We start from the raw sequence: 14,916 nt of genomic DNA, 5'->3' as shown, positions 1-14,916 counted from the left end.
AAAGTATTTACGCTGATATCAAGAAATATGATCCTCATAGATAATCAAGTTAAATGATATTTGTGGTGTACAATCTATTGTACGTCAGGCATATCTTGGGAAGTTTGTACTACGTACATAAACTGGCGTTTGTTAGTATTTTCTTGTAGTTTTAAATTTTAGCAAATTTTTAGTCTGCACAAAAAATTAATAATGAAAATAAAATATTGTACTGAGAAATATAGTTTTTGTTTTGTTTACATTAAACTTTATTGTTTTTTTTTTCAAAGAATTATATTTCTCATAAAGTTTCAGTTGTGGGTTAATAGGGAAAGAAATAATTGTATTTATTGACAAAAAAAAATTGTGAGCATTTTGTTGAAATATTTGTGATTTAAATAAAAAATGGATAATTAAACGAATATTGGACAGATTCGAATGTAGATATAAGGATCTAATCGTTTGTAATGCTTCTTTGTCCGCTTCTTCTCGATCGACGATGGTAAATACAATAAAACGTTGAAGTTTTGGAGTAAAAATTATGGTTTTATTGACAGTTACTAATAATTACACTAAAGATGATGGTTATGTAACTTTCTACAATAGACTGCGCTCGAATGAGCTCAAATCCCCAATTTATAATCTCACAAATAATGTACCTCAGCACAGAGGTTATTGCTTCAATCATACTAACAAACTTTGAACTATGAGCTTACAATACAACTTTATCTTTTATTGATCAGGCCAGTACTGCTACTATATTGGCTAAATTCATCCGTAAATATTTGGAAACTTTTCACAGCGTGCACCTAAGCTAAGATATTTTGTTTATGAAACTAATTTTCGAAAGAAAAAAATGTAAATTTTTATTACTGTACATATTATACAAGTACATTACAGTATTATAATTTCGCCACTTACCAGAACCCAAGAATTTTAATACCTACTTATGTCTTTAATGTCCATTCTTAGAATATTATAATCATTTTCTACAGTTTTCTATTTTTCTACCTATGCTAGTATTCGTCTATTAATTTATTCGTCTATATCTATAATACTGCGGTTCAAATTATTCTATCTAAAATGTTTTAATGTCGTGTTTATGATTGTTGAATATATTGTTCAAATTTCTCGATATTTTTGTTTCACTTTCGGTTTTTTTTTTCATTTTTTTTTGCCTTTATGTGTCAACCGATATTATGACATTATTTCTTACTAATATGTGAGTATTGGAATAAACAGATTTAATTCATTAATATCTGTAATTATCTCTTTTTTCGTGATGAAAAAATGGATTTCGTTTGTGATGTTTTTATAATGCAATTCTAGAGAATTTTGGACAGTACCTATGTGTCTTTTTCAACGAATGTAATTTATTGTGTCTGTCTTTATTTTAATTACTCATCGATTTAATTTAGTAGATATCGAAATAATCGGATAATTGCAATATAAAATAATTTGTATAGATTAAACTTCTCAATCATTACTATATTACCATAGTGTACACAGTAATGTATGCAATAATTACAATTTACTTTTTTTTCGGATAAATATTGGTTTCGGATAAATATTTGGTATATTTATGGATGAATTTAGCCCCTAAAGCAGCAGTGCTGGCTGTCTCTTCGTTTAATTAAAGATCTGCGTTTGTTATCCATTTTATATTTAAATCACAATTAGTTTAAGGAGATGCTGACAAATGTCAGTAAATACAATAATTTCTTTATCTTTTTATATACAGTTCCAACTTGAGAGATTAAGAACTAAAAAAACATAATAAATAATACTGCTGAAAAGTACCTACTAATATAAACAACACAAAGTCTTTATTTCTAAGTATATGTGTCAAAATTAAAAACTCACCAAAAAATATCAAAGAACACCGATTTATGTACATAGCACAAACTTCAATCTTTCACAACATACATTGATGTAAAATATTTTCAAAGGTTGTTTAAAACTTGTTTAATAAAATTTCCTGAAAAAAGAAATTGATACTTGCTTTGTTGGTGCATATTCCGTACTATCATTTGATATCTCTCACGTCGATTAGTCGTTATGCCTTTAGGACTTCTACTTTTTCTGGTCTACAAAGCATTGGTTTATTTGCACAAAAGAAACAGACGCTACTCTCTTGAATAAAAAAAATTGAATGGTAAGCACATTGATAAACAAACATCTTTAGATATGATATATCTTGAACACATGAAAAAGGTTCGTAAAATTCTTCATTTTTGCTTTCCAATTCAGTTTCCTACACAATCAGCACATGCTGCAGAACTTAGAAAACTGTAAATAATTAACATAATAGCCACTGAAAAAATCATTTCGTCAAATTGTGTAAATATTATTTTATTTGCGACATCATATATGTTTCATTTAATTTCCTTGTGCGGAGTTACAGTTACAGACAAAATCAAATAATTAAATGTTAATTTAGACAATTTACTTCTTGTTATTAGCCTATAAATGCTGCTCTAAAAGACGCCAAGACGAAAAAATCATTAAAACAAAGCAACTAATGGAAACTACATTCGCGATCATAAAATCCGGGTCACCTTGAAAATTACCGATATTTCATTTTTAACGAGCTTTATCGTAAATAATAATAACACATATACAAACTAATGCATGTTTCTGAGAATTATTGTCGGCTTAGCGGTTTCCTTTGCAACAAAGAATTCCAATAGTGCCGATTTCGCGGAAAAGTGCACACTTCCCAAAATGAACGGTACCTGTAACTGCCGCTTTTTTTAAATGTCTCATTTGTGCTTCGACTTTCTGTTCAAACGCAACGAACAAACGTTTGTTATTGCCACCATTAGTGTTTATTAGTGCCATTATTAGTGTTTATTATTGTTTATTTTTTGCCAAAAATGCCCTTGACTGTTGTTGAAACGGCACAGATTGTTGCGCTTGTGAAAGACGGTCACACTCAACGGCAAGTCACAAGAACTGTTTTCGTAAGCCTTTCTACGGTTCAACGAGTGCTTCAACGCTTTCAGGAAACGGGTTTGCTATTCAGACGACCTGGCTCTGGACGAAGAAGGACGACTATGGCACGAGATGGTCGTTTTCTTGTGTTTCAGGCTTTACGAAACCGGACCTCAACTGCGATTACGCATCGAAATCGTCTACAGGAAGTACGAAATCGCAATGTTAGCGTTGTAACAGTCAGGAGAAGACTTCGTTCTTTTGGACTATCTTCTCGGGTAATGGCTACAGGACCGCCACTTCGCCTGGCGCATCGAGTTGCACGACTAGCTTTTGCTCAACAATACGCGCATAGGAGAATTAACGATTGGAGCAAAGAGTTATTCTCAGATGAATCCCGTTTCTGCCTAACTGGATCCGATGGGCATGTAAGAGTTTGGAGGAGAACCGGTGAATGATTTTCACAAACTTGCATTGCTCCAAGAATGCCATTTGGTGAAGGCTCGGTCATGGCTTGAGGAGGTGTATCTTCCGACTTCCGCACAGAATTACCCTTCATCGAAAATGGGTCCTTAACTGCACGGAGAGATAAAACGGAGATTCTGCAAGTACATGTTATGCATACCATGGCAGGGCTTCGAGAAGACGTCTTTTTTATGCAGAACAACGCGCGAACGCACGCTGCCACGATCGGTATGCAATAGTTGGACGAGGTTGGAATTACCAGATTACCCTGGCCAGCTAGGTCTCCGGACCTGAATCCCATTAAATATCTCTGGGACGATTTGAAAAACGTATTCAACCCCTAACATCTCCTCCCAACAACGCACAGGAGCTTAAGGATTTGTTAGTGAGAGAGTGGAATAACATACCACAACATGTAATCCGGAGAAAAATTGAGAGTATGCCCCGTCGTCTGCAAGAGTTTATTAGAGAAAGTGGAGGCAATACACGATATTAGTCATTAAAATTTCACTGATATTTTACCACGTTCTGTATTTTCCATTTTTTTCGTATGTCTGTTTTATCAACAATTTGGTTTGTTTTCTGTTTTTTCAATAAAAACAATAAAAACCGTTTTTTTTTTTCTTTCAAAACAAACATTGATGACAAATAAAAAATACATTAGCGTAAAAAAAGGTTATTACTGCACCAGAGGCAAAAATATTCAAGAAACTTGAAATTTTCAAGGTGACCCGGATTTTATGATCGCGAGTGTAGAAGAGAAATCAAAGGAAACGAAAGCATTTAGAAAAAAAACTACGAAAAATAAATAAAGAAGTATCAAAAGCTATAAGGAAAGATTTAAGAATGAAAAGGTCCACCGAACTATAGAAGAGAATAAAAGTCTGAAAGTCCTGAGAAGACGACTAAACAATGGAAACTGCGAAATACACAAACTAAAGAATAAAGAAAGAGTCCCTATATCAAATACAGAAGAACTACTACACATAGTTGAAGACTTCTATCAAAAACTATACACAAGTCAAAGAGAAGACCAAGCGAACTTAGAAACCGCCGCATCACGCAAAATCATCAACCAGGGTTCAGAGCTCATGCCAGAGATCACACTAAGCGAAATCCAAGACGCAATAAAAAAGATGAAAAACAACAAAACACCAGGAGAAGATGGAGTCGTAATAGAAGCTATAAAGATAGGAGGACGTGCCCTTCTCAACCAAATAAAAATTTTGTTTAACCTTTGCCTAACAGATTGTTGCATACCGGAAGCATGGAACAATGCAGTAACAATTTTACTACACAAGAAATGAGACAAGGCGCACCTAGGAAACTATAGACCAATCAGCTTATTGAACCACATCTATAAAATGTTTACCCGAATAATTACAAGACTAGAAAAAAAGTTTGATTTCTACCAGCCCCGAGAACAAGCTGGCTTCCGTTCAAAATTCGAAACCAAAGATCACCTACAAACAGTAAAAACCTTAATAGAAAAATCGATAGAATATAACAGATCACTGGTACTTATCTTCGTAGACTTTAACAAAGCCTTCGATACCGTGGAGTTAGACAGCATTATAACTGCTCTGAACAATAGTAGAATAGACTACCGGCTTACAAAGTTAGTACAAACATTGTACACAATGCGTGTAAAACTGCATGATACCGCCAGAGAAATTCATATAAAGCGAGATGTGAGACAGGGCGACACTCTCTCACCTAAATTATTTATAACGATCCTCGAATACGCCTATAAATATATAGTACTTATTACCGAAGATCTGCGTGAAGCACAACAAATGCTACAAGAATTAAAACGTATCTTCAACAATAGGTCTAAAAATGAACATCAGTAAGATCAAATTTATGACAAATTTGGTTCCCAGCGAACACCTAACCATCCAATCAAGTGGTAGAACTGACAGAAAAGTACATATATCTCGGTCATGAAATAAGAATAAGCAAGGATAATCAGACCTGTAAATTTCAACGACGAATAACTTTTGCTTGGGCGGCGTATGGTTCACTAAGAGACATCTTTAAGAGTAACATCCCGATAGCTATGAAACGGAAGACATTTGACTAATGCGTTCTTCCTATTATGACATAGGGAGCAGAAACTCTCACTCTCACAAAAACAACAGAAATAAAAATGCCAGTGGCACAAAAGCGCATGGAAAGATCGATTCTCGGCGTGACAAAAAAAGACAAAATAAGGAACCGCGACGTAAGGAAAAGAACAGGTATCACTGATGTCGTCGAACGTACAGCCAAGCTGAAATGGAATTGGGCAGGTCACATAGCGAGACTAAAAGACTCAAGATGGACCAGAAAACTTATTGACTGGCATCCAAGAGAAGACAAACGCAGCAGAAAACGACCACCAACACGCTGGATGGACGACATTAAACGAATATCCAAGAAATGGCAACAAGGCGCACATAATCGTGAAGAGTGGCGAAAAATGGGAGAGGCCTATGTTCAGCAGTGGACAGAAGAGGTTGCATGATGATGATTAGCCTATAAATAATATGTACCCACCACAAAAAAATCGAACATTAAGGCATTAAATTAGTAGTTAGTATTTATAACATTTTTTTTAAAGGGAAAATATCTTTTCATTTTATGAAAATGAACCTAAAATTTAAACATTACGAATGAGAGAGATTACTGTCTTTATTTGGTGTATTGGCACCAGCGACTTAATTGAATGGTTTTCGGTTCTGTTAGTAGAAAAGGGCCGTAATATAAGAAACAATTTTTGAGTAAAAGAGTCCACATTTGATTTAAATTTCTAAGCAATAAGAAGAAAACACCTTACTAAAATTACAAATGTCACTAAATGTCACATTTTTAATTTCAGTGTGTATGACTAAATGTAGTATTTTATACATATTTCATTTATCAAAAAATTAGTGACAATGTATTTTTAGGGCCTATGCAGCTTTGATTATCTTTCAACCGGATAAAGTCATAAACTTCAAAATAATCGTTCTACGATCTTGTAGATACCTAATAGCTTCACGACAAGATATAAAATCAAGGCATTTGTAAAAATTATGTCGAAAATGCCACCCATCTAGTATAAGACCAATTACTTGCTGATAAGAGGATTCCATATTTACTACTAAGGTTAGTGATGTCCACAATTCTGCCCATGTGTTATTTCCTACCCAAATCCTTTAAAAATCACAATTATCTGCATTTTATTATAATCATTTGTAACTAGTAGGGTTTTGATACCAATTATTCATATCTTTTGACCTCATACCTATAATAGCAAAAAGCGCAGTTTGTAAACTTCAAGAGTATCGTAGACTTTTCTATTTTGGTGCCCTAGAGATAATTTTTTGTGCATACCCTACATTAACGTTTTTGTCCAAAAGATCTAGACTTTTAAGAAATCCTGTGTTTTATAAGTTGTAGTTTTAGTTTTTTTTTAAGTACTAAAGTATATTTTCCAACCTCTTATATATTTGTTAAGTATCCGGTACTGAAAAGACCACTACCGGGCACTTCTAGCGTTGGCTAGCTGTTGCTCGAAGTTGCAGATGCTATGTTCCGCTGTTTCATCGGCATTTTCGCAGATTCTGCATATTATGTCTTGTCTATTTTGTCCATTTTAGATATAATAACTGATTGAGCAGTGTCCAGTGACAACACTTATTACTCTTAGTTCAGTTTTCAGATTTGTATAGCGAGTAGAAGGTTTTAGGAACCTTTTTGCTTGACTTTGGCCTGGAATATTTTCCCAGTAGACTGCATTAAGGTCTTATTCCCATTAGGCTGCACTAAGGTCTTATTCCCATTAGGCTGCACTAAGATCTTATATCCATTTTTGGACAACTTCGACTATGCTGCTTGTTGATGTTGATGTACCACAGAATGGTTGTGGTCCGATAAAATGGGTACTAGTTCCTTCTCTGGCACCCATAATTTTGTTTGTTTGTTCTGATTCGTCAATTGCTTAAGGGACTGTTTGGATTCCCAAGTTGTTATGAACTCGCAAGTTATATACTTCACAGCCTTTAGTGTAACTTGTCTGTCTTCTTCCTCTCTGTAAGCAATTCTGCTTGTTCATTGGCGAATTGATACCTCTATAAAATGTTATCACTCCATCTTTTGCGCGCTTGTCCGATAGTTCTACCGATTGTGGATCTTGCTATTTTGACCACACGGGTCTCCCCCATTCTGCTTATGTGGTTATTCCATTCTTTTTTCTGTTTAGTGTCCATTCGTTTATACACTTTACGTTACATTTTCTTCTGCCTTCTGCCTTGTAATTCTTTGTTGTATTCTCATGTCGGTCGCTTCCAGTAGTCTTTATGTTGTGGCTGCATCTGGTCTTGTTTCTGATGCATATGTCATTATTGGTCTTACACTGGATTTATAAATTCTTGACTTCATCTTAGTGTTAATATGTCTGTTTCGTCATGCTGCCAGTCTACTTGCTTTTTGTACTTGATCTCTCATTTCTTTGTCCAGATATTAATAGCTGGATAGTGTAATTCCAAGGTATTTTATTTCCATTACTTGTTTAATACTGATGACTTTGAGTCTGACTCTTTCTACTCAAAGATGTACGTAAGATGATGATGTTGTCTTTAAGTCAATCAGACATAGAAATACTGGTCTATTATACTCTAGTGATTTCTCAGTAATTTGCTCTATGACGAATATTGTATCAGTACACGATCTTCCAGTACCAAAACCCTGTTGTTCATCTGCTAAACTTGTCAACCTGGTTCATTAGTTCTTGTAAAATTTTAGTTGTAAGTTTTAGCGTAGTATTTAATAAGTTTCTGTAGATTTCTGGCTGTTTTTTATTTCCTTTTTGGAATAGTAGAATTAGTTGGCTAGTTCTCCATTCTTCGGGTATTTTATTGTGTTAATTATGTTAATTAATGTTGTTAATTATTCTGTCATTGCTGCTCCACAATATTTTAGTAATTTGTTTGATATTCCGTCTTTACCTGCAGCTTTTCTCTTCTTTAGATTTTCAAGTGTTTTTCGAACTTCCTGTGTGTGTTTGTATGAATTTCCTGTGTTTCTGGTTCTAGTGTCATTATTTTTTTCCTGTGCCTAGAGCTGTTTTAGATAGTCAATTCATTTATCCTTTTCTATGTGTTTTGGTTTTATTAGTTCCTTTACCTTGGTTCTTTGACGTTTTATAAAGTCCTCTTTCCTTTTGCAGGCCATAAAAATCATGTTACATTTTTTTTTTCCAAAAACGTTCTCAGTGATAATTTTTTTATTCTTCCTACAAGTGCATATGTTTCGTTTCTTATTGTCTTATAATTATCGTATGTCTCTTGTCTCTTGGTTGACTATGTATGTATGCTTTTTCTTTTATTTACATTTTTCGTTCACATATGTTCAAAACCATGGCTTGCCTTGGCAACGATTTATTTTTTCTTATATACTAAGAATTTTCCAGCTTTCTTTCTTCGATTCCATCACTTTCTGTGATATATATGTTTCTGCTTCTGTCTGTTATTCTTTTTTGGAAAAGATATCTTGTGGAGTCGTCCTGTAAGCTTTCGACTTTTATTTTTGTGGTGTATTCTGGTGTTTTGTTATCATAGATAAGTGTTTTCATTTGGATTTGTGACAATACCAATTTATGATCGCTTCTTGTTTCTGCTGATGTTTGTACTCTTACATCCAAGCTGTAGCTTGTCTGTCAGACGAAATAAATATTTTTCCCACATTATAATACTGTTTATATGTGCACACATTTCCGAATAAAAAATGGTCAACTGATAATTGCGTATTCTTCTAAAATTTTTAATGATTTTCAAATAAATTATTATGCATTAATGGCTTAAGAAAATCTACCTTTGTTTAAATCAGATCTTGTTGAAACGTAATTAAAAATAGATTAAATTAATTTTAAAACGAAACTGACATGTTAATAACTAATCTGGCAAATCAAATATTTTTAATTTACTACCAAATTTTTGTATACAATATACTTGTATATTTCGCAAAAATATATTCTATATATCACATGCTCGCTAATAAGTCGCATCAATTTTGCAATATACTGTTATTTTATGATTCTGTAACATCTGTTTTCTCATTTCTATATTTGCAGTAGGGGAATGTCCCCTATACAGTATGAACAGGTTTTGGCACAACAACCCTTCGCACATCCATATACCTGTTTTCTCACGAAAATTGTCTATATTTAAGATTTATATAGCAATATTTGGTAGTGTAGACAGTATTGGCTTTTATTTTTTAACAATAGTTTTGTACATTTGCAAAAATCACTCAACGAGGCCGTGATAAACATCGCTCTTTACGAAGATCAATATTTCTTTATTAGAGAAAGTCCCAAATTATTATTATTTTAATTCTCTCTAATGTTGATGTTCTAGCTATTGTCTAGTTTTTGTGTGCCTACCGTCCTTCTTTACAATACCCTATGAATCGATTTATTTATTGTCCTTGCTGTATTCATTATTTCTCGATGTGTTGTATATTCCTTTTAAGTTAAAGGTAGTTCTTAAATTCATTTCATCTCTTTGTATAAGTTTTGTAACGCATTCCCACAGTTGATTGATAGAAACATTATCATATGTTTTTTGTAGATCTATAAAAATTTGATGTGTTGGTCCGTCACTTTGCTAATTTTTTCGCAATAACTTCTTTGAGACAAAACACTTCATCTGTAGGTACATGACCTGCCAGCTCTAAAACCACATTGTATTCCTTTATAGTTTTTGTATTCTTTTTCTATTTTGTCCCTAAAAATTTCATATCATTCTTTATTTATTGTATTTGTTATTGATAACGCCCAATACAAATTTCCGTTTAATTTCTATTAAAACATTTAAAAAATTAATTATTTTAACCCCTTTAGTTGATGCCTACTTTCGTTCTCTTAAATGAGTGCTGACGACTCATTTATATTTCATAAAACATGAAATGCACAATCAAATCGCTTCGCTATTGGTCCGAAAGCGACATTAGTGGCATTTGTGTCAGTATTTTAATAAAATATTTAAAGTTTTTATTGTCATATATTTTAGATTTTCAAAATTCTATATTTATGTTCAACCAAAAGATAACTGTTTAAATACTGTTGTCTTTAAAGTTGGTAAACTTTGTACTTTGGTAATTATTGTTTCCGAGAGATTAATGTAATTGAGTATTCATTGGATAAATATTTGTGTAGTGTAAGTAAAAAAATAGCAGGAGTTGTATTGAATTGCGTATAGTTGTAGAATAGTCACTGCAATGAAGCAATTTATATTTTGAACAATATAATACAAGTTTTTTTTTTGTTTTAGCTATGGCAGAAGGTAATGGTGAGGTACCGGAAGAATCAATGAAGATCGACGTCGAACGTACTGAAGACTACCAGAAGCTGCTGGAATATGGCCTTGACGAGAAAGTTGCCGCAAAATTGGATGAGATCTATAAGACTGGCAAGCTAGTACATGTTGACCTAGACGAAAGAGCGCTTGACGCCTTAAAAGAATTTCCTGTAGATGGGGCGCTCAATGTTTTAGGTCAGTTCCTAGATTCCAACTTGGAGCACGTGTCAAATAAATCGGCGTACCTATGCGGAGTCATGAAGACCTACAGACAGAAGAGCAGAGCGGGGACCAGCGGCTCGGCGGGTGCGGCCACTCCCGCGCCAGCGCCCGTCAAGGGACCCGACCATGATAAGATCAAAAAAATATTAGACCGAACCGGATATGCTTTAGATGTTACTACCGGTAAGTTTTTTCTTTTTCCTTTAGTAATAATATTCATTTCTTTATATAAAAGTGTCAATCTTCTTGAGAAATCTTGCTATGTTAATCTGTCTACCACTATGCTTTTCTGATTTTCCTCTCGATAAGTCAATACTGATCGTTTATCGTGCGATATCAAATTATCCAATTTTCTTGAAATACTGTTCACATTTCCTATGGGTATAATTTGGTCCCACTCGGATACAATTTATTTTATATAACTTCCTCGTTGCTGACTATGGTTTCATTATAGACATCACAATTAGTGAAGCCAGCTGATCGCGATAACTTGCAGACATGGTTAAATCATCATACCTGCACAGGTTTATCTTTCAAACTTGTTGATTAATAGTTAATATTGTTTTCTTTTTAATGACTAATATGGTTTATATGATGGTTCCAAAAAATATCATGTTTCGTTGATGACGTAAGCAAGGTACCTCGAGAATAATAGTATTAGGTATATTATACCTAATAGAGAATAATAACGAATTATAGAGAGAGCTATATTTAAAATCATATGATTACATAAAATGGGACATATTACTACATGTTACTTTAGTCAGACTCGAGTGGCAATGTTTTGATTTACGAGGAACTCTAAGAATATATTGTTAAATATAGTATATTTCTGGGGTCTGAGAGAATACTGGGACACAAACAATAATTTTTTTACTATTTACTTTTTTACTATTTTTAGAACTGTACCTTTTCTATGTTATATTCACATTCGAGTGAATCCTTTGTAGAGTTGCTTATTTAAAACTAACTAACACAATGATTTAGGTCAAAGAAAATTTGGTGGTCCCCCACCAGACTGGGAAGGTGCGCCGCCGGGTTCGGGATGCGAAGTCTTTTGCGGCAAAATTCCCAAAGACATGTACGAAGATGAGCTGATTCCATTATTCGAGGAATGCGGCCACATATGGGACCTTAGACTAATGATGGACCCAATGACGGGTACCAATAGAGGATATGCCTTTGTAACATTTACAAATCGGGAAGCAGCCCAAATAGCCGTCCAAAAGGTATGTATGCACTCGTTAGTAGTAGCTCTTGGTAGTTAGTTTATCTAAATATTGCAATGTTTATTTGTTGTTCTGTACAGTTTTCGATTCACTGCAGTTCTATGTTAAATAATACAAGTTCTGGTTGCATTGTATTTTAATGTTAAACTTGAAGAAAATCGAATTGAAAACGTCAATTATTTTAAGACACTACTATATTGTCCAGAAATTCGTGGGGATTAAATTTCATTCATACTTACTGATTCATGATGTTCCTGAGGTACTTTATCTTCATTTTAGATTCGGCTTAAATTACAGTTATTGTTGATTTTCGACCTTAGGTGTTCCAATAATATGTTATGTTGTTCCAAAGTTAATATGTCTGTACTAAACAACCAGAAGAGCAGACAAGAAGCTCATAAATAGTCAACGAAAACTTACGTAGTACTGATTTTGAAATAACATGGAATGCATATATTGCGTGGAATGCAATAACAAACCAGCAAAGAAAGATCAAGCTTAAGATGCGGAATAAACAACTCATGCAGCATAAGCGAAGATAACATGGGCTATACAATATTCGGTTTCATATAATTAGCAGAAAAACCAAAATACTAATATATGAAACTCTTATTAAACCTGTCCTGACATACACGTCAGAGACATGGACTATGGTAAAAAGCGACGAAGAACTGTTAGGCCGCTTTGAAAGAAGAATACTTAGGCACATATACGGAGGAGTACAAGAAAGCGGGATATGGCGCAGGCCCCCAAAGACAGATATTATATCAAGAGCCAGTAGGGACCAGGAAGAGAGGCAGGCCAAGATCTATATTTAAAACTCAAGTCGAAGATGACTTGAGGAATCTAGGGGTCAGAAATTGGAAAGCCAGGGCGAAAGATAGGGGGGAATGGAGACTAATTCTTGAACAGGCCAAGACTCAGACTGGGTTGTAGAGCCAAAGATGATGAGTATTGGCAGTAGAATGCAAATATAACATTAGACACCAGATATGACCAGAAGATATAAAAATCATGAAGTCCGACAAGTTTGTCTGCTCTTGCCTACTCTCTTTTATCTGAAGAAATCTTCCAGGAAACTCGTAACGGTATTATAACATAAATACGGTATCATAACAATAATTATAAACGATATTCGAGAATAGAAAGTTGATATTTTACTTCTTGCGAATAAACTGGAAGAGTGAAGAGATCGGGCTCCAGTTGAACGTTAAGAAGACCTAGTGACAAATACGAAACAGGTAAACGAACGTGTTAGATGTTCAGAAATGTGACGGAAAACTCATAAAACTTATTCAGCAATATAGATATTTGGGCTGCACTCTTAAAAAAATCTAGTTCGAAATGTGGCCCTGGTTCAATAAGAACAGGAATTTTCATTCAGTATAATTATTTGGGCTGCATTTTTAAAGAAATCTGAAATGGCACACTAGGTAATATCCGGAATAGAACAAGGCCTAGTATGAAATGCGGACCTGTTTCTATAGGACCAGGAATTTTCATACACTACATGAAGTATTTACTCTAGATAAGATTCTTAATGTAAATGTTTCTTAATGTAAATAAGAAAATTGAAATATTGATTGTAAAACATGCTAATAGAGGACGTGATTTAATAGAGCACTGTATTTATAGTTGCTTCTTATTCGGCATATTGCATGAATTTGATTCAGTTTATCAGCAGAGTATAGATAGCAGAACCTTTATTAAGGGATATAAAGCTTAATATAGCACCAAGAATGAGCTCTATAATTGAACAAAGACCTAAATTGAATCACTTAGATAAGATTATTTTACCAACCTCTTAAACGAAAATAAATGATAGAAAGTTTGTTAGAAAAAATGCAGTATTCACCAAAATAGGCACTACCTAATAGAAATTTTTTGTTGTTGCTTCTTATCAAACGAGGTCAGGTACAGTGATCCTGACACAGCACTTCCTAAAGACTTAAATATTTGGTTATAAAAGCAGTTTATACAAAAATATTATACACTTCACGGTCGCTTGACAAAATTTCATAACTTAATTTCTTGTTGTATGATTCTATTCTTCTTAACCTCCAATCGTCTCATCATATTCATTATGAAAGTGTTCCAAAATGGTAATAGTTGTATCTTTAGAGTTTGGAAGAGGTTCTGCATAGTTTATGTGAATAATTTACAAAATAAGTCGTATAATATTGCATACTTAAAACAGGTGACAGTAAAGAATTACATTTTACAAATGCAACATCATATTATATTCTTCATCTCACGGCATTCAACCTATATCGATTTTGACCAGCTTCTTCCATTCTGAGCGGAAAGCTAATTTCTTTTACCATTTATCTATTTCGTTGTTTAAAGGTCTTTCTGTATATCGTACATCTAACAGTATTTCCGCTTCTGTTTCCGTATTAAAGACATTTCAATTAATTGTATCATACTTATCACCATTCTCTTTGCCTTTACCCCTATGCGTGGACGACTTACTAATTAAATTTCACATCAACAGTTCTTCGTATTGGGCGATTAGCGTCTCGAACGTTCAAGAAATCCAAACCATCTTAACATTATGCTCTCTTATTTTGGCATTAATTGGTGCCACCCCTATATTTACCCCAATATTCTCATTGTTAAATTTATCCTTTTTCAGTTCCATACAGCATAGCTGGTCTTATAGCATTTTTGTAGAATTTTCGTTTCAGTTCTATTGGAATCTTTCTATTACACAACACACCACTCACAAACAAGATAATAATATATTGCTTCTCCATTCCTCTGGT

General features: G+C 33.8%; 1 protein-coding gene across 25 annotated transcripts in view; it reads left to right on the top strand.

Annotated features, from left to right (window-relative positions):
- The window catches only part of LOC140439960 (heterogeneous nuclear ribonucleoprotein Q-like), a 144,629-nt gene that overhangs the window by 39,035 nt on the left and 90,678 nt on the right, over nt 1-14,916 (top strand). For 21 of the 25 annotated variants that reach the window (XR_011950766.1, XR_011950763.1, XR_011950764.1 and 18 more), the window contains exons 2-3: nt 10,674-11,105; nt 11,910-12,151. Coding sequence is in view for 19 of the 25 variants with exons in the window: in XM_072530164.1 (XP_072386265.1) it covers nt 10,676-11,105; nt 11,910-12,151 (672 nt within the window). In the remaining 6 variants the exon portion in view is untranslated. Of the gene's footprint in view, nt 1-6,308; nt 6,508-10,431; nt 10,560-10,673; nt 11,106-11,909; nt 12,152-14,916 lie in introns of those variants that run through there. The other 4 variants (XM_072530159.1, XM_072530158.1, XM_072530161.1 and 1 more) reach the window with 3 other exon arrangements.

This window comes from Diabrotica undecimpunctata, chromosome 4 (genome assembly GCF_040954645.1).
Source record: "Diabrotica undecimpunctata isolate CICGRU chromosome 4, icDiaUnde3, whole genome shotgun sequence".
Classification (NCBI taxonomy): domain Eukaryota; kingdom Metazoa; phylum Arthropoda; class Insecta; order Coleoptera; family Chrysomelidae; genus Diabrotica; species Diabrotica undecimpunctata.
Note: the sequence above shows the minus strand (reverse complement) of the source record. Positions and strands in the feature narration are given on the sequence as shown.